The sequence below is a fragment of the Chlorocebus sabaeus genome, chromosome 6 (genome assembly GCF_047675955.1).
Source record: "Chlorocebus sabaeus isolate Y175 chromosome 6, mChlSab1.0.hap1, whole genome shotgun sequence".
Classification (NCBI taxonomy): Eukaryota; Metazoa; Chordata; class Mammalia; order Primates; family Cercopithecidae; genus Chlorocebus; species Chlorocebus sabaeus.
Window position 1 is genome coordinate 6,974,493 of NC_132909.1, and position 19,963 is coordinate 6,994,455.

Below are 19,963 nucleotides of genomic sequence, written 5' to 3' on the forward strand. Positions count from 1 at the left end.
GACTTTCAGAGATCACCTGAACCAACCAATCAGAGCTCAGCTGTGTCCACCAATGAGAACTCAGTAAGTTTCAATCCTTCATTTGCATAAACAGACCTGATTGGGAGCCTGGGCAGGACACTAAACCTGACCCTTCGCTTGGCTTGATGGAACACACCCTTCATTTTACACTGGAGTCTCTCTGGTTTGCAAACTGTTAACTGGAATAAAGTCTCTTTCCTGCAAAATCCTTTTCAGAGAACTTTATACTCCTAGTAGTGAATTTAGGAATAAGCTAAACCTCCAACAAGGACACTGGTTATACGAACTTGGGTTTAGGATTTTACCAGCATGCCCTGCAGCCATCGAAAATAGACTTGCGGAGGAATATTTAATGGTACAAGGGAAGAGTACCCTGTTGAGGGGGAAAGCAGCTGGTCTTAAAACAGGACCAATAATTTTAAAATTGGGTGAGTCTTTCGGGGGCCGCTCTGGGCTCCAGCGTCTGCTTGGTGGCCGCCTCCCTCTAACTGGCCAGTGGCATGGAGGGGACAGAGCCGAGCCCCGGGCCCACTCTGGCCCATCCATGAGTGCAGCTGCATGATGCATCCCAGCCTTGGCAACTGCAGCAGGCAGGGAGGAGCTGCAGAGCCGGCCGACTCCGCCTGGGCTTCAGGTCCTGTCACACAGGACAGCATGCACCTTAGATCCTGAAGAAAAGGCACAAAGTGTTCAAGTGATGTTTAGAAATCATTTGCGAGTGGATCTTACAGATTTGGTGCTAAAGCACCCAAGCGTTATGCATTAGATCCTGATGTGCACTCCTGGGAATTCTTGCACCGCCAGGGTCAGGTGTCTGTGGATGCCCATCGAGCATCCTCCTCTCTTGACTGAAAATGACAATAACGACTCTTCATCATCCTCCTCTTTCTCTGAGGCTGATGTGGCAAATGGGGTCTGGGTCATTGCAACTGCTGTGGCATGATCTGCGCTGTCATGACGTGGCTGCTGGTCTGCTGTGCAGACTTTGTGGTGACGCTTGTCATGCTGCTGCCTTCCAAAGACTTCCGGTACTCTGTGGTCAGTGGCGGTGCTTGCCTGTTGTCCTAGCTGGGAACCACGCCCACCGACCCCAGGGCGGTACCCAAAGGAAAGGCTACAAAAGAATACAGGGAGAGTGTGCAGCTGCAGCCCCGAGAAGCGATCTACACCTGCTCCAAGTGCTGCTGTATCAAGCAGAGACAGGTTAGACAGGCGGGTCACAGCCTCCCTTAAAGGGAAACAAACTTGCTAAATAGACCGAGAGAACAAACCGCCCGACATCGCGCAAACCGCATTCTGGGCTCGTGGTCAAAACATCGTGCAGCAAGGAGGTAGAAGGGCAGAAGGGAAAGTCCCCAAATTCGTGCAAGTGCGGAAACCCGTGCTGAGTTAGTGTCCTTGGGCTGATCTATGCTTATTATAATAGTGAAAACACACCCCCACGTGGAGACTTAAGGTGCTAATGAGACAGCGAGGTATGCACTAGCGTGTACAGCCATTGCGCACGCGGGCCTAAGAGACCACCCAGAACATGCTTAAGAGCAACATCGTCCCACCCCCGCATGAGTAATCACGGAAGATTCCCCTAAAGGAAGTTTCCCCAGCGTCAGTCAGTGCCGTCTCATGTTTGAGCAGTTGTCAGGGTGCACTTTCACTTTGCCATTAACTCTCTTGCTTACTTTTACCTTGGACTCACTCTCAAGTTCTTTTGCCTAGTGAAGTCAAGAACCTGAACTGGCCCACCAGCCTACAAAGCCAGAGCGTGCCCACCACTGCTGTTCTTGCAAGAGATGTGTTTGCAAAACGGGTCACCGCAGCCTGAGGGTGAGCAGTGGTGTAGGAGATAAGAATCTGAGTTTTCCGTGCTCTTTCCTATGTGGACAGCTCCGTCTTCAGCCCACGGTCTGATTCTCTGTGGATTTCAGTTTATCTCCTGTGTCTGGGGACAGCGGACTGAATGCAGTCAATTCTTACCTCCAATAATTGTCATCCTGCCGACCTTCCTGTGCCTTGAGGGTTGTCTGTTTTCACTTTCACTGCAGTTGTTTGGCTACTGAATCCACTCCATATGCAACAGACAAGACAGAGATCAAGAGATGGAAAAGTGAGAAGTCCACGTGGGAGCAGAGGCTGCCATGGGAAAGGGTGAAGGCTGTTTTTAGGGGTCCCCTTATTCCTTCGGATGAATCTCTTCTTCAGCTACCGATTTAGGCGACTGCCGATGATACCTGGAAAGGAGGCCTGGAGTTCTCTCTGGGAGGCCCCTCTCATCAGGCCGGAAATTGCTAACAGACTTTCAGTTATTTACTTGGGGTCTGAAGGGAATAAACAGCTCACCTGGGACCAACAGGGCAAATGGAACCTACACAAACCAATTGCTTACAGCAGGCAGAGTGTGATGTATTTACAGTCACAGACTGCAGATTTTCCAGTTCTCACCTGTACAGCTAAGGAAAGGTGCACGGCCGCCTGTTGAAGCCAAACGTCATTAACATTCCTGCAGAGTTAGGATTTTTAAGAATACTTTGCTGTTTTTGTTTTTTGTTTTGTTTTTGTTTTTGTTTTGTTTTTGTTTTTTTTGAGACAGAGCTTGCTCTTTCGCCCAGGCTGGAGAGTACAGTGACATGATCTCGGCTCACTGCAAACTCTGCCTCCCGGTTCAGGCGATTCTCCTGCCTCAGCCTCCTGAGTAGCTGGGATTACAGGCATGCATCACCACACTCAGCTAATTTTTGTACTTTTAGTAGAGATGGGTTTTCAGTATGTTGGCCAGGATAGTCTCAATCTCTTGACCTTGTGATCTGCCTGCCTCAGCCTCCCAAAGTGCTGGGATTACAGGTGTGAGCCACTGCTCCCAGCCTTTTTATTTATTTATTTATTTATTTATTTAAGACGGAGTCTCACTCTGTCGCCCGGCTAGAGTGCAGTGGCACGATCTTGGTGCACTGCAACCTCCACCTTCCGGTTTCAAGCGATTCTCCTGCCTCAGCCTCCTGAGTAGCTGGGATTACAGGCACGTGCCACCACACCCAGCTATTTTTGTATTTTTAGTAGAGACGGGGTTTCACCGTATTGGCCAGGCTGGTCTCAAACTCCTTACCTCGTGATCCTTACGCCTCGGCCTCCCAAAGTGCTGGGATTACAGACAGGAGCCAAACAAGCTACTTTTTAAGAAACCGTTTCAGGGAAGAGGGAGAACTGCTCCAGGGTCCTCCCCGTGGGTTACTATGAATACACTGCAGAACATCTTGATCCAATGAACAGCCGTTCCTGTGTGGTCCTTTGTGCCTCTCCTGTTTTAATTTTGTTTCAAAAATCTTGAGTGTGTGAGGGCCTTGGAACTGATTTTTGTTGTTGTTCCAGTGAAATTAGCACTGTAAACATAGCACCTGCATGAGAGAAGAGCAGCGTCTCGGTGGCCTGATATTAATACTTTGGGCAGCTCAATGCTGATGGTGGTGTGGGGGACTAGGGGGCTGCCAACCTACCCCTTGGGCACCCTGGGAAGGCGCAGGGACCACAAGGCGGCCAGCTCCTGGCAGGGGAGACTGTGTGGGCCGCGGTGCAGGCAACACTTATGCCGGGAATGGTCAGGATGGCACCGCTTGTTGGATTTTTTGTTGGCATTTGTGTTTGTTTCTCTACTCACCACCCAAGGGATAAAATAGGATCCTTGGTGCAGAACTTAAATTATCCCAGAAAGCCAAGAGTTCCCCGCCTTGGGGACTTGTCTTAAACTTGCCTGGTTTGTACGTTTCTGGCGGGACGCATGAAGAAGCAATCTGTGACAAATCTGAGGGTCTTCCTTTCAGCCTGCCTCCCACACTAAGAAAAGTTGGTGTTTCCCTCCCGGGAGCTGTTGTGAATTTCTGTTTATCTGGGAACTGTTTTGGTTTTGTTTTTAGTTGCTCTGTGCTCCCTCTGAATCAAAGCTTCTAGCACTGCCGCTGAAAACCACAAAGGGTCCTGCTTGAGGCGCCATCCTGGCCAAGAGAGCAAACCTGCAGGAGGTTTGGAAATGGACTCGGTCTCTGCAGAAGTGTGTGCACTATTAGGGGATGAACCGCGTCACAGCCAGGGGGACAAAGCTCATATCGTAGGCGATCCAGGGGACGTGAGTTCCCAGAGCTTGTTTGGCGCATTCATGTGTACACTGTTATCGGGGTTGGACTTGTGTTTCAGGCTTCGATGTGAGGCTTGTGATATGCATTTCCTGTTTATCAATAAAAAATTATCGAAATGGTTGAATCCTGTGAGTTGGCAAATGTGTACTAATCCAGTGCACTTGACTCTTCAACCCCTTCTTTCAATATCATTTTTATAAGAAATAGGTAACCTACATGACAACTCTAAAAATAAAATAAATTGGGCGAGGTCCTAAGTAGGAAAACCAAACCAAACGGAAACAGGACACCTGGAAATCTGAGGCTTTGCTGTGCTTTTCCGTATTTCCCAATTGTCCCAACAGTGAGCTGTCTTTTTTGTTTGTTTGTTTGTTTGCTTTCTTGCTCGTTTGATAGCCAGGTCAAAATAAGGTAAACAAATATGAAAATAAGTAAATAAATAATAAACTAAAGGCAACATAAAGCCATAAAGATAAAGTTGGGCTCACAAGCGCCATCCTCCTCAGACCCCACCCGTGCTGGTCAGAGTTTTTAACCTTGAGGGGCCAGGGAAAAAAAAGCCATGGGCCAGGTCCCAGGTCCCCGTGGTTAGAACATGCAGCTTAGGAATGCTGAGTTGAGCCTGGGCCCCTTGAAATTATCCAGAAACAAATGCAGTTGTCTAAGCCCAATTTATACCACTGTGAAACCCTCAAGGGCATCAGAGAATATAAAAGCAAACAGCCCTATCCAAAGAACAGCAGCTTCAAAGATTAAAGGAACATCAGCCCACACAGATGAGAAAGAACCAGTGAAAGAAATCTGACACATCCAAAAGCCAGAGTATTTTAGCTTCAAGTGACCACACTATCTCCCCAGCAACGTTCTTAATGAGTCTGAAATGACTGAAATGACAGACATAGAATTCAGAATCTGGCAACAGAGATCACCAAGATTCAGGAGAAACTCGAAAACCGAGTCCAAGGAATGTAGGAAATCCAATAAAATGATTCAAGATCTGAAAGATAAAATAACCATTTTAAGAGAGAACCAAACTGATCTGTTAGAGCTGAAAAACTGCAAAAATTTCATAATACAAGTAGAAGTATTAACATCAGAAGAGATTAAGCTGAGAAAAGAATCTCAGAGCTCAAAGACCAGTTCTTTGAATCAACCCAGACAAAAATAATAATAAAAAAAGAATTTAAAAAAAATTATGAAAACCTCCAAGAAATATGGGATTATATAAAGAGACCAAACGTACGGCCCACTGGAATCCTGGAAAAAGAGAGACCCAGCAACTTGTAAAACGTATTTGAGGATATCATCCACAAAAATGTCCCCAACCTTGCTAGAGAGGTTGACATATAAATTCAGGAAATTCAGAGAACCCCAGCAAGATACTATACAAGATTACCATCCCCAAAACACATAGTCATTAGATTCTCTAAGGTGCACATGAAAGAAAAAATATTAAATACAGCTAAAAGGAAGAGGCAGGTCATGTACAAAGGGAACCCCATCAGGCTAACAGAAGAGCTTTTAGCAGAAATCATGTAAGTCAAAGACATTTGGGGCCTATATTTAGCATTCTTAAAGAAAACAAATTCCAGCCAAGAATTTCATACCCTGCCAAACTAAGCTTCATAAATGAAGGAGAAATAAAATCCCTTTCAGACAAACAAAAACTAAAAAAATTCATCACCACCAGACCTGACTTATGAGAGATCTTTAAGGGAGTGCCAAAGATCTTTCACAGAAGTGAAAGAATGTTACATGCCACCACAGAAAGGTGTTAAGTGGTTAAATACATAACCCACTGACATTATAAAGCAACTATACAATCAAGTCTACATAACAACCAGCTAACAACATAATGACAGGATCAAATTCTCACATCTCAATATTGACATATCAATAATGCTTTCACTGGCTGTCCCTTTTGTACAGAGTCCAGCATGAGACGCGGAGGAAACAGGGATGCTTAATATAGCCAGATGGGGCTGACGTAGCTCCTGAGTTAAAAATACATCTTTCTTTGGGACAGAAGGAACCACATAATTTACTCTAGTCCAGTTTGGTCCTAGCATCCAGGAAAGCAAAGATGCAATGTTCCAGAATACCCATATCAAAAAGTTAGAAAGATCTCAAATTAGCAACATAACATTACACCTAGAAGAATTAGAAAAACAAGAGCAAGTCAACCCCAAAACTAGCGGAAGAAAACAAATAACCAAAATCAGAGCTGAAGTGAATAAAATTGAGATACGAAAATTCATACAAAAATCTACATGCCCAAAAGCTGGCTCTTTGAAAGAACAGATAAGATTGATAGATCACTAGCTAGTCTAGTAAAAAAGAGGGAACCAAAACTTCCATCATTTAAGAGTTTTTGATTTCTCTTTCATGAAAGGTAAATTTACATACAGTGAAATACATAGATTTTATTTGCATAATTCAATGTGTTTTGATAAATACATAACCACGTAATCACTATCCCAATGAAGACACAGAATATTCCCAGGACTGGCTGGGCGTGGTGGCTCACGCCTATAATCCCAGCACTTTGGGAGGCAGAGGCAGGTGGATGACAGAGTCAAGAGATCAAGACCATCCTGGCCAACATGGTGAAACCGCATCTCTACTAATCTATTCAAGCTGTTGCATGTATTATATATTGTTTGTTATTATATATTGAGAGGAGTATTATGCCGTTACATGGAAACACCACACTGTGGTTATTTGTTCACCTGTTGATGGGTATTTGAGTTGATACCACCTTTTGGCTATTACAAATAATGCTGCTAGAAGTGTTCCTGTCCAGGTCTTTATGTGGACTTTTGCTTTCACCCGTCTTGAGTGAGTACCTGGCAGCAGAATTATTGGACCATAGGGTTGATATAGTGTGTGAAACTGTCTACAAAACTGCCACTTTTTTTTTTTTTTCAAAATGGTCGTACTATTTGCATCTCCACGGGAAATATATGAGATTTCCAGTTCCTCCACATCCTGTCCAACATTTGGTGCACTCGAGCTTTGTAATTTTAGCCATTCCAGGAGATGTGGTAGGGCATCTCATGGTGACTTCAATTTTTATCTCCTGATGTCAGTGGTGTTCAAAACCTTTTTATGTACTCACTGGAATTTGCATCTTTTCTCTTGTGGAATATATAATCAAGCCTTTTTGCCCATGATTGAAATTGGCACATGATTGACTGTCCAGGCACAGTGGCTCATGCCTCTAATTCCAGCACTTTGGGAGGCCGAGGTGGAAGGATTGCCTGACGCCAGGAGTTCAAGACCAACCTGGGCAGCATATGAGCCCCTGCCTCTGCAAAACCAAAGTCAGCCAGGTGTGCTGCTACATGTCTGTAATCCCAGCTACTCGGGAGACTGAGGCAGGAGGGTCCCTCAAACCTTTTTTTAGGCATATATTATAAATTACATGTATAAAATTCTCTCCCAGATGTGGCTTGCCTTTTCATTTTCTTCGTCATATGTTTTGAGGAACAGGGATGTTTTCAATTTAGGTGAGGTCTCATTTATATACTTTCTTTCATACTTGACATTTTGAATGTGTTCTAAGCAATTACTGGACACCCATAGATATCGTCTAATTTTTCTTCTAGAGCAGCACTGTTCAGGAGAAATAAAATGTAAGCCACATATGTAATGTTAATTTTTTTTAGCAGCCACAACAAAAAAGCAACAAGAAACAGGTGAAATTACTTTCAATTTTATATATACATATATATATATATATAATTTTTGTTTTTTTTTTTTTGAGATGGAGTCTCACTCTGTTGCCAAGTTGGAGTGCAGTGGCACAATCTTGGCTCACTACAAGCTCCGTCTCCCGGGTTCACGCCATTTTCCTGCCTCAGCCTCCCAAGTAGCTGGGACTACAGGCACCTGCCACCTTGCCCTAAAATTTTGTATTTTTAGTAGAGATGGGGTTTCACTGTGTTAGCCAGGATGGTCTCAATCTCTTGACCTCATGATCTGCCTGCCTTGGCCTCCCAAAGTGCTGGGATTACAGGCATGAGCCACCGCACCCAGTCTCAATAATATTTTATTTAACCTGATACATCCAAAGTAGCATGCTATCAACATGTAATCAATTTTAAATATTAATTAATTAGATTTTTATATTATTTTCTCACTAAATATAGGACATTTCAAGTGCTCAGTAGCCACACGTGGCTAGTGGTTACCATATCGAACAGCACAGTCATACAAACATTATAGTCTTCACTTTTAGGTTTATGATTGGCTTCAGGCTAATTTTTTGTGTGTGATGTGAGAAAGGGCTCAACACTCATTTTTACCAACCCTAATTTCACTTGTCCCACTAACATTTATCTTTTATTTATTTATTTTCAAGATGGGGTCTCACTCTGTTGCCAGGCTGGAGTGCAGTGGCACAATCTTGGCTCACTGCAACCTCCGCCTCTCGGGTTCAAGCAATTCTCCTGCTTCAGCCTCCCTAGTACCTGGGATTACAGGTACTAGGCATTTTTTTTTTTTTTTTTGTATTTTTTTGTAGAGATGGTGTCTCACCATGTTATCCAGGCTGGTCTCGAACTCCTGACCTCAAGTGATCCACCCACCTCAGCCTCCCAAAGTGCTGGGATTACAAGTGTGAGCCACCGCGCCCGGCCACCCACCAACATTTATTAAAAGTCTTTCCTGTCCCAATTGAATAGACTTGATGCTATTCAATTGATTGTATATGTGTGGGGCTATTTGTAGACTGTATTCAAGTCCACACCACACTCTCTGTATTACTCTAATGTTAAAGTCTGACTTCTCTAAATGTGTTTCTTATCACAATGATTTGGTTATTCTAGGCCTTTATGTGTTTATATAAATTTTAGAAACAACTTATCAATCTATAACTATATATGTGTATATATATAAACTTATATTTATAATATACATACATATACACTCATATATACTTATATATACATACATATACACATATACATATATAATATATATACACACACATAGGAATTTTGACTGGGATTACCTAAATCAATATGCAGACAACTGACAGTTTAACCATTTTTGTCTTCCAATTCATGAATGTGATATATTTCTTCCTTCATTTGGGCCTTCCTTAAGTCTCTCAAAAATGCTCTATATTTATCAGTACAGAAGCATTCCATGTTCTTTTAGTTCATTTGTGTTGCTATAGAGTAACATCTGAGGCTGGGTAGTTTATAAAGAAAAGAGGTTTATGCAGCTTGTAGCTGCAGTGAACGCCAAGAATGAAGTACTCAGACAATTCCAGCTGAGCGGGAGGCCGGAGCAGCGTCTCTGGAAGAGTGCCGCCCCAGAATCCGTCCGCCAAGTACTTATTGAAAGGGCTTGTTAAACCAAAACGTCCACCAGATGGCCTTTTGCGGTCGGGTCAGGAGACACACATGGCCTTGCGAAAACACTCAGACTACATTCTCAGGAGGCTGTTTTCAGTGCTCCTTATCACACATTCCGTTCCTTTCCCTGTTTTCAGGGTCAAGGAGTTACAGTCTCATGCACAAACAACACACACACAGTGCCTCAGTATTTTTCCATGCCTCGACCTCAAATGCCTTGTACATAAGCTTGAATATGTTGCCGTGCACCCCCCAACAGTTTATTTGACTCACGGTTCTGCACCATATGCTTGGCACCAGCCTTTGCTTCTGGTGAGGGTCTCGGGAAGCTTCCACTCCTGGTGGAAGGCAAAAGGAAGTCTGCATGTGCAGACAATATGGCAAGAGAGGAAGCATGGGCTGGGGAGGGGAGGTTCCAATGTCTTTTTAACAACCAGCTCTTGGAGAAACTCTCACAGGAAGTAACAGAGTGAGAATGCCTTCGTTACCTTGAAGACAGCATCAAGCCATTCATGAGGGATCCAATCCCAGGATCTGAACACCACCCATTTGGCCCCACCTCCAACGCTGGGCATCAAATATCAACAGGAGGTTTGGCAGGGCCTAACAAACCATATCCAAACCATAGCATAGGATTTTTTTTTTTTTTTTTTTTTTTTTGAGACAGACTTTTGCTCTGTCGCCCAGGCTAGGGTACAATGACACGATCTCAGCTCACTGCAACCTCTGCCTTCCGGGTTCAAGCAATTCTCCTGCCTCAGCCTCCCAAGTGGCAGGGACTACAGGCGTACACCACCTCACCTGGCTAATTTTTGTATTTTTAGTAGAGATGGGGTTTCACCATGTTGGCGAACTCCTGACCTGAAGAGATTCACCTGCCTCAGCCTCCCAAAGTGTTGGGATGACAGGCGTGAGCCACCACACCCAGCTCGCATATGATTTTTTTTTTTTTTTTTAACTTTTTGAGATGGAATCTGGCTCTGTCACCCAGGCTAGAGTGTGGTGGCACAATCTCGGCTCACTGCAAGCTCTGACTCCCGGGTTCACGCCATTCTCCCACCTCAGCCTTCAGAGTAGCTGGGACTACAGGTACCCGCCATCACACCCGGCTAATTTTTGTATATTTAGTAAAGACGGGGTTTCACCGTGTTAGCCAGGATGGTCTCGATCTCCTGACCTTGTGATCTGCCCACCTCGGCCTCCCAAAGTGCTGGGATTACAGGCGTGAGCCACCGCGCCCGGCCGTGATTTTTAAAAAATTGTTCCTTGGTACTTTACGGTTTTTTGATGCTGCCGTAAATGGGCAAGAGTCCAGATTTAGGGAACTGTTAGTGCCTCCTCCAGTCCTTTGATTCCTTCTCATCGGGGCTACTGCATAAAGTGATTGTTGTGAGATGTTCCTTCCCTTGTTCGGGTGCTGCACGTAGGTGAATTTTTTTGGATCATGTTTAATTTGCCAGATGATCCTTTGACCCTTTGGAAACGTTTCTCATTCCCTGGGTTTGGCTTTAAAGAAGGGAGATCATGAGCTGCTGCTTCACTCTCTCCCTCAGCTCAACCCAGAAGTCCAATCCTTGAACTCCATTTTCAAAGACGGAGGCAGATGAAGGCCCAGGAGGAGGGCATTCTAGGAGGAGGGTCCCCAGTGTTCAAGGACTGAGGTATGAACCAACAGGACATGTTGCAAATGATTTGGAAAAGGCCAGAGGGACCAGTGGGTTAAGTGGTGAGGATGGAGGAGTGGACTGAGGTCGGAAAGTGATGCCATGAAGAGGATGTGATTGGAGGTTCAGGATCCAGGAGCCATGGATGGGCTGTGAGCAGCGCAGAGAGAGCTCAGTGTGTCCTAAAGACTCCCACTGGACTGTGCACAACACGTAGACTACAGAGAGCAAGGAGGCCTAGCAGTCACAAGGAGGGGAGATGAGGCCGAAGAGGTGGGCAGGATCCAGATGCTACCCAGACCTGATTTGCAGGCTGAGGTCATTTCCTGGAAAATTGCAGAATCACTATTTTGCAGGCAAGTGACACAGACATATAGGTACCAGTTGCCACCAGAATCAGGAGAGGTTCCCAGCAGGACCTTTGTGTTCAAAGCACAGCGATTCATCAGTGCTCAGCATACACCTGTGCCAGGAGCTCTGATGGGATGTGGCTCCTGGAATGATCACCACAACCTTGCAAGTAGCGCTTCTCATTCCTGTTTTCCAGAGCAGGAAACCAAGGTACAGAGAGGTAGGAATTTGTCTTTTTGTCAAAAAAATAAAAAGACGGCACAGTGTAGATTCAGGTTGGAGATACTTTGACTCCAAAGCCTGTGTGCTTTTCACTATGTGCCTAGCTCATCACTTTGAGGGCTGTTAATTCTACAAGAACCAGCCTCTGACTTCTCCCTTGCCTGGAGGGGCTGTGATCGCTCAATCAGGCTGAGTCTCTGCAGTTTCTCATTTGTGGATCTTGATCTCCGAGTACTCGGTGTTAGTGGCCTCCTGTCCCTGCAAGTCCCGAGGCTTCACCGTCTGGAAGCTGAGGGATGCATACTGGAGCTCTTCTTCCCCCACTGAGGAGCGGGCAGAAGCTGGGGGAGGCTGGTCTGGGGGACTGTCTTCTGCCCAGGGTTCAGTCAGGGACCCCTGAGACATGGGAGAGAGAAGGGAGTCAGAACAGAACAGAGAGGCTGGGCGCAGTGACTTACGCCTATAATCCCAGCACTTTAGGAGGCTGAGGTGGGCGGATCACCTGAGGTCAGGAGTTCAAGAGCAGCCTGGCCAGCTTGGTGAAACCCTGTCTCTACTAAAAACACAAAATCAGCCAAGTGTGGTGGTGGACACCTGTAATCTCAGCTACTTAGGAGACTGAGGCAGGCGAATCGCTTGAACCTAGGAGGCAGAGGTTGCAGTGAGCCAAGATTGTGCCACTGCACTATAGCCTGGGTGACAGAGCGAGACTCCATCTCAAAAAACAAAAACAAACAAACAAACAAAAAAATGCACTTGAGGCAAGAGCCTCACTCACTTCACCCTTGTTCTTGCCCTAGTGGAGAGGTAGGTGCTTAAAAGGTCAGAATGTGGCCGGGCGCGGTGGCTCACGCTTGTAATCCCAGCACTTTGGGAGGCTGAGGCGGGCCGATCACAAGGTCAGGAGATCGACACCATCCTGGCTAACACGGTGAAACCCTGTCTTTACTATAAATACCAAAAAATTAGCCAGACGTGGCGGCGGGCGCCTATAGTCCCAGCCACTCTGGAGGCTGAGGCAGGAGAATGGCTTGAACCCGGGAGGCAGAGCTCGCAGTGAGCAGAGATCGCGCCACCGCACTCCAGCCTGGGCGACAGAGCAAGACTCCAACTCAAAAAAAAAAAAAAAAGGTCAAAATGTGCACTGCTGCAGGCTATAGAGTTTGGGATTTTTACTCTAGATCAGGGATTGTCAAACTACAGTATATGAGTTATATCCAGCCCACTCTTTACGTTTGCGAATAAAGTTTTATTGGCACACAGCCATATTCATTTCTTTACACAGGGTATACGGCTTCTTTCTCGCTACAACAGCAGATACGAGGAGCTGCAATGAGACTGTGTGGCCCATGAAGCCAAAAATAGTTTCTATCTGTCGCTTACAGATAATATTTGCTGGCTTCTGCTCTAGACGGTATCGAGGGGTCGGGGAACAGCTGTTCAAATGCAGAGGAACTGGACGATGATGCCTTCTGGACAGTCCCCCCAGTCAGGAAAGGAGAGGTGACAGGCAGGGAAGTGAGGGAGCAAAAGACAGAGATCCTCAGGCCTCAGCAATGAAGGGTCAGGATGGGGGTAGGGACAATGCAAGCTGTTCTTAGGGGAGGAAACCAACCAAACATTGTGAATTTGGGGCTACAAAGAAAGGAAGAACAGAGAGGAGGTAACTTTGGCTATGCCCAGCTGATTAGTCCTGGGGGTCATCCTGTGGGAGGTGTCCAGGCTGGATGCTGGCTGTGGAGAGTCCACAGCACTCACCTGAGAGGCTGAGCCCCTGACGGCGTTTGCATCCTCTATGCCTGTATCCCCCACGCCCGCGACTGGCCTTGCTGATTTCTTCCTGCAGGACCTCACTCTGAGTGAAGAGACCAGACAGCCTTTCAGTGTGGTCAGATCGGGGTGCAGTGGGCAGACCAGGTACCCCCCATGTGTTTCCTATTAAGAGACTGCAGGGGTGACTGAGGTGGGAAAGCAGTGGTCCAGTCTTAGAGACTCCAAGGTTGAGAACAGAGACACTCTTCTCCTGGACAGTGGGTACCAAGGTTTGCCACAGACTCAAAGCTCCTCAAACACAGGCCCACATGGAATTCTCACCATGCACCTGTGACCTCCTTCTTGCCCCGAGCTCTTGACCCATCCGGGTCCCTCCAGCTCTGGCTTCAGGGATCCAGCTCCCAGCCCGCCCTCCCCCAGGGCTCTCCCTCCCTTCCTAAGGTCCATGCTCACACAACGAAGATGACGCAGAAGGACAGGAAGACCAGGGCTGTGGCTCCAGCTCCGACTGCCCCCTGAGTCAGTCCCGATGTGGCTTTGCCTGTTGACAGATTGGAGTTATTTTTGTGATATATCATAGAGAATTGGGTCTCTTCTCCTCCTACTCCCACTTCCTGTAGGGTCCTATACGTCTATTTCCACTTCCCCTTCCCAGACACAAAGAACAGAAATGAGAGAGAGAAGGACATGGAGAGACTCTTCCTGAGGCCAGTGAGGCGTGCAAGTGCCAGCCGTTCCTTTTTTTTTTCTTTACGATGTTAATATTTTATCCATCAATGAATTTGTTTTGCATTCAGTTTTTACTGTTTTTAAAAGATGACTGCATTGCAGTATGATTTCATTTGACTGCTAACTTGTTGGGCCTTTTCTTTTTTTTTTTAATTTGATGCTCAAGGCAAGTACCTCAGTTGTGTGACTCCAGTTCAGCCCTGTAAAGAAAGGCGCTTGTCTCCCTAAACACACCTGTCCAGGCCCCATCCTCTCCCCTCTGAGATCCACTCCTGCCCTCTCCCCACCCCACAACCCTTCCCTGACAGGAAGAGGACAGTGGTGCTGTGGGTCCCAGGAAAGTGCTCACAGCTGAGCACAGATCAGAGCGGAGCTCCTCTCTGAAGGTCAGGGGCCGCTCCGTGGTCACTGAGGGTGGAGAAGGTGTGTTCTCCTCCAGCTCCTCCCCAGCACACCGGTGCACTCACTCTGCAGGGAGACGTTCAGGGAGACCTGCTGAGAGCCCAGAAGGTTCTGAGCTCTGCAGGTGAATTCCTCTTCATCCCTCAGGTGCACCCGAGGCAGCTCCAGCACCCCCGGGCTTGAGGGCTGTGAAGGGCACAGGGTCAGGCCTCCCCAGCTCAGGCTCAGCCTGGCAGGCGGATTGCTGTCAACTGCACAGACCAGGCGCAGAGACTGGCCCTCTGGGACTGAAAGAGATGAGCCATTTCCCAGGACTATGGATACTGTAGAAAAAGAGACAGAGGGTCAGAGAAGTACATAGAGCTGGAGAAAAAGAAAGGATACAGAAAGAGACTGATGACAGCAACTGACACACAGACCTAGACTGAAGTTCCAGACACATGCACCTTCCACCACTCACTGTTGGGAATGTGAACATACAACGTAGCTACATTTTGCTTTTAGGAACTTAACCCACAGACTTAGATATTCCTGTGGAAGTAGATACAAGAGTGTTCATTGCCGTGTTCCTGCCATAGGATAAAATGAGTGCTATGATCTTCCATTAGGAGATGCCACAAAATCAGAGTCCATCCGTGCAGCGGAATCACACACAGCCCTAGAGGAGGGTGAGGACCGTCTCACTACGGACGCCAAACCACCTCCGATCCCCCAGGTGCACACACCAAGGCTCAGGGCAGCCTGGATGGACAGTGGCTGGTTCTGGGTAGGGGGCAGGCATCGGAGGACAGACTCTGCTCTGCAATTTGAATTTTTGCCCATGGGCATTTATCACCTGTCCAGAAGTACTTATATCAGAACTATCGGAAATACACAGATAAGGGTGGAAGTGTATTCAGGAGATGCATGAGAAGGAACCTCAGAGCCTGGCCCTGCTGTGCGAATGCCACCCTGTTCTTGTTTGAGGCCGAAGGGAGGTGTGTGTGGGGGGGTCCAAGAGTGGTGATGGGAGGATGGGAACAGGCGGCCTTGGGGCCTAAGGACACAGAGGGGCCCTGAGTTCACCCACAAGGGCATCTCTGTTTCCCAAAGTGAGTTCAGGTTGAGGAATAACCCAGCCCCATCCTGACCTGAAGGCCCTGCACCTCCAGCCCCAGGGAGGGGGCTCCATCCTACCTGTGCCATTTCCTTGGAAGACAGTCATGGTCAAGTTCTGAGGGGGGTCTGGGACAGAAAGACATGGAGACTCGCATCACTGTGGGCTGGGAACGCTGGCCCTGTCTGTCCCCAGGAGCCGCATAAACAGGGAAGACAGAGCCATTGTCCTCCTGACCCCACAACCAGCCCAGATTCCGGGACCCAGCACCCTGTGTCCAGGCTTGACGCTCACCCCATCAGGGACCCAGGTGTCCTGGCCCAGCACTCACAGGACACGTTGAGGTGGATGGTCTTGTTCGTGGTTACACTGGCCCCAGGGAAGGTCACCTGACAGGTGAGGCTGGTGCCGTGGTCCTGGGGCTGTGGGATGAGGGTGAGCACCGAGGAGCGGGTGGTGGAGGGGTCCAGGGGAGACACGGAGGTCCCCATCCAGGAGATCATAGGGGGTGTCCCCTGCTCACAGGCCCAGGGCACAGAGCAGGTCAGATTCTGGGGGCAGCCGGACTCTAGGGTGCCTGGGATGAGGATGTTGGGCCTGTGTGTCAGGGCTGGTGAAGAGAGGGGGACTCAGGATCAGGACGGAGGATCCATGGTGCAGCCCTGGGGGGAACTCAGGCTCTGGTCCAGCTCCTGCCCTGAGCCCAACTCACTTCACCCTCAGCCCTCTCCCGGGGCAGGGGCCCCATCCCAGCCTTTCCCTGCCGCCCCCATGACCTTTCCCTGTGGCCTCTCCTGGAGCCCGTGCCTTACCTGTCACACGCACAGAGAGCGGGACATACTTATAATTCCATTTTGTCTTTCCTGTCTCCACACGAAAGAAGTACGTCCCTGCATCACTGCTTCTGGCATCTCTGATGCTCAGGGTGCAATTCTTGGTCTGTGGGTCCCCAAGGAGGTGGAATCGGTCCCGAGTCTCCTCCCGCGCTGCCCGAGCTGGGTTGTTTGTGGCCACTGGAGCGTCCCGGTCTGTATCGGCCCCTGCCTGGAACCAGTAGCCATGAACTGGGTCAGAGGTAATCCAGCCAAACCTGGGGTAGGAGAAGGAGCACAGCACATGGACACACAGGCCCTCCTGCACCGTCGCAGACCCCTGCATCGTCAGTGGGTAATCCTTCCGGTTATTCCTCTGTCCCTCCACCCTCTCCCTCCCCCAGAGCAGGGGCAGCAGCAGCAGCAGCAGCATGTCTGGGGTTGGAGGTGCCAGGGCCGCCAGGGAACGTCTGTTCCTCAGGGTTCTTCTCTCAGGAAGTGAGGGCTCAAGACTTAGAGGAGGCCCCACAGGAAGACAGGGGTGAGGTCAGAACAGTGACCTCCCCAGAGGAGGAACTTCACACCCAGACACTGTCAGGCCTGGGTCAGCCCTGGGAGATCCACCATCCCCCACCCCATGTTCACTCCTGGGTCCCTGAGGCCAGAGCAGGAGACAGACTCACCCAGATTCCCACCCTATGCAGGGCCCACCCCACTTCCTGCCTGACTCTCAATGCTCTTCCCCTTAGGTGACATTTTCTGCAGGGTGAAAATGAGTCCCATCTGGCCAGACCCCTGAGTCACAGGCCGTGGATGTCTGCGTAGCTCAGAGGTGGGACTCGGGGCCATGAGAGACAGGGGTGCAGGTGGGGTGAGCAGGCAGCCTCTCATTCCCCCTGCCAGCAGGTGCGAGGTGGGCACCCCCTTTCTGCACAATGAGGTCAACACAGCAGAGCCAGACGCTGTCCCCAGGGAGTCACTGTGCAGAGGAGAGACACTGAGGCTCCTGACTTCTGAGCTGTCCACAGCAGGAGCTTCAGTGGGGGGCACAGGCAGGATGGGGTCACTCTCCTCTAGGTCGGGGATTCAGTCTCAGGGGGACCGAGCAGAGGGACACGGGCCTGTGGAGGTGGGGATTTCACCTGTTGATACACGCCAAGGACACAGAGGAGAGCCTGACTCGCAGGAGGTCTGGGAAACTGAGACTGTGATTGTGGTACTGTGGGGTTTGGAAGGGAGGAAATCCAGAAGGGAAGGGGCAGATTTCAAAAGGGAAGATACTTCTCCTTTCCTCACTGCTGTCTCAGCACCACGAAGGATTTCTTCACCACCGATATCTCGCTCAGCCACACTTCCCTGGTTACTCCAGAACATAAGGGGTCTGCCGGCCCCGGGGCTTTGCTTCTGCAGGCTCTGCTCCCGGGGGTCCAGGTGAACAGGAGATGTGGAGCGAGGACACCAGCCCTGGGGCGTCCACCCTCAGCGACGGGCAGGATTTCATGACAGAAGAAACGTGCCCCTGAATTCAACAGAAGATTTTTTGTAACTGTGTGGCTGGGCTGGGAGGAACTGGGAGTATCCTGTGTGGTGGAGCCTCCTTAGACCGATGTCAGTTTTCTAGAAATAGTTTTGGGAGAAATATAAGTCATATAGATAAAAATATCTTCCCCCCAAGAAAAAAAATCTCAGTGGTTTACACATATGAACATGCTTAGAGAAACAGAACACTGGGGACACCGCAGCACCTCCCCTTTGTTACCCCACTTCCTCTCAGCCACACCCCCACTTTCCCCTGAAGGAGCCCCAGCCTCACTTTAACGCTCATGGTCTCCAGGCTTTTCTTTTTTTCTTTTTTTTTTTTTTGAGACAGAGTCTCGCTCAGTCACCCAGGCTGGAGTGCAGCGGTGCGATCTCGGCTCACTGCAAACTCCGCCTCCTGGGTTCTCGCCATTCTCCTGCCTCAGCCTCCCGAGTAGCTGGGACTACAGGCACCCATCACCTCGCCCGGCTAGTTTTTTTGTATTTTCAGTAGAGACAGGGTTTCACTGTGTTAGCCAGGATGGTCTCGATCTCCTCACCTTGTGATCCGCCCATCTCGGCCTCCCAAAGTGCTGGGATTACAGGCGTGAGCCACCGTGCCCGGCCTGGTCTCCATGCTTTTCTATGTAGTTTTCTCATCTGTGCATGTTGCTGGGAGTACTGAGGGCCCCCATGTTTGCCCAATCACTCCCTCCCAGGAGGGGAAGTTGCAGCATCTCAGTGGTCAGAAGGGCTGAGCCATGGCCGACAGTGATGTCCTGCATCTGTCCTGCAGGGCCGGGTGTCCACATCTGAGTTCTGTCTTGAGCAGGAGGGGCTCAGTCAGGCCTCTCAGCCCTGCTCCCCTGAAGGCCTGCGCACCTGCAGAGTCAACACGGGCCTCGGATTAGCATCGGCCACTTCAATTCTAACTCAGGCGGGACAGGACAGCTCAGCCCCACCTGGAACTCGGGGGCCGATCCTCAGCTTCCCTAGAAAAGAGCAGGCCTGCTCACCTGGAGTAGTAGCCCCAGGTGAGGCCATGGGGGTGGGGGAGGGAAGCCAGTGCCCATGAGGGCGCCTGATCAGGTGAGAACCAGGGGCCAGGAGGCCTTTTCACTCACACATTTGCAACCAGAGGGGCTTCTTGGGAAAGGGTAGAAGAGTATGAGATTCTGTTCCCAGGCCTCCACCCCTCTGACAGCCCAAACACCCAACCAGGCTGCCTGCCCCAGCACCCATCCTGCAACTCACTCTGCTCAGAGGCTCAGGGAAATGTGCTGAGATCGCAGTGGGTGATGAGCCCAACAGGTCAATTCTCCTCCATCCCCAGCCCCTATCTGAAGCAGCTCCAGGCCCCTGGGTGCTGAGAGCTGGGAGGAATTCGGTGTTCTTCCCTCTCAGGACCCGCTCAGCGGGGCAGGGTGGGGAGGCGGGGTGCTGTCAGCCACATAGACCACGGGGACTCTTCCTCCAGGACAGGCAGTGATGTGCCATTGTTCAGTGTCTTTGGGGCTGCATGAAAAAAGCAGAGAAAGCAGGAAGGATGGTGCTGAGAGGTCAGTTTATCCCTTACCCCCCATTCAGAATTAAACGGAAGACACACGACAGTTTGACTCATGCTCTTTTTTTTTTTTTTTTTTGAGACCGAGTCAAGACTCTGTCACCCAGGCTGGAGTGCAGAAATGTATCTGCCCCGATCCTTTATGTGCTGTGATATAGTGAACTCTCTCCTCCCTCCAACCTTATCTTGAGCGAATTTGTTGGAGATGCAGATGAAGGAGGGGCCGCACAGAAAGTCACAGCTGTCCCCACAAGACAGGGCGGACCTGGTAAGCCCCAGGCAGCAGGGATGGTGCTGTCCATGGAACTGCAGAACCATCAGCTC

The 19,963-nt window shown here is 49.1% G+C and overlaps 1 protein-coding gene across 5 annotated transcripts; it reads right to left on the reverse strand.

The window, feature by feature from the left end:
• Positions 1-6,548: 6,548 nt before the first annotated feature.
• SIGLEC9 (sialic acid binding Ig like lectin 9) lies at positions 6,549-19,656 on the reverse strand. 5 transcript variants are annotated; one of them, XM_073016124.1, is made up of 9 exons: positions 19,330-19,651; positions 18,636-18,957; positions 16,558-18,076; positions 16,077-16,355; positions 15,826-15,873; positions 14,715-14,972; positions 13,972-14,059; positions 13,504-13,600; positions 6,549-12,141 (listed from the first exon to the last, which is right to left on the reverse strand). In XM_073016124.1, exons 3-9 carry the CDS (start codon positions 16,988-16,990, stop codon positions 11,953-11,955), a joined length of 1,392 nt encoding a protein of 463 aa, XP_072872225.1. In that variant the 5' UTR covers positions 16,991-18,076; positions 18,636-18,957; positions 19,330-19,651; the 3' UTR covers positions 6,549-11,952. The 5 variants fall into 5 exon arrangements, with proteins under 5 accessions (XP_072872225.1, XP_007995940.2, XP_072872226.1 ...); XM_007997749.3 differs by having other exon boundaries at positions 18,636-19,651; XM_073016125.1 differs by lacking the exon at positions 6,549-12,141 and adding an exon at positions 12,157-13,217 and having other exon boundaries at positions 18,636-19,653.
• Between the last annotated feature and the right edge of the window lie 307 nt (positions 19,657-19,963).

Coding starts and splice junctions, on each gene's coding strand:
- SIGLEC9 (XM_073016124.1), bottom strand. CDS start 16,990: ATGCTGCTGCTGCTGCTGCTGCCCCTGCTCTGGGGGAGGGAGAGGGTG. Junction 13,601..13,971: donor TTCTGCGTCATCTTCGTTGT/GTGAGCATGGAC, acceptor CTCTTCACTCAG/AGTGAGGTCCTGCAGGAAGA. Junction 12,142..13,503: donor TCAGGGGCTCAGCCTCTCAG/GTGAGTGCTGTG, acceptor CCCATGTCTCAG/GGGTCCCTGACTGAACCCTG.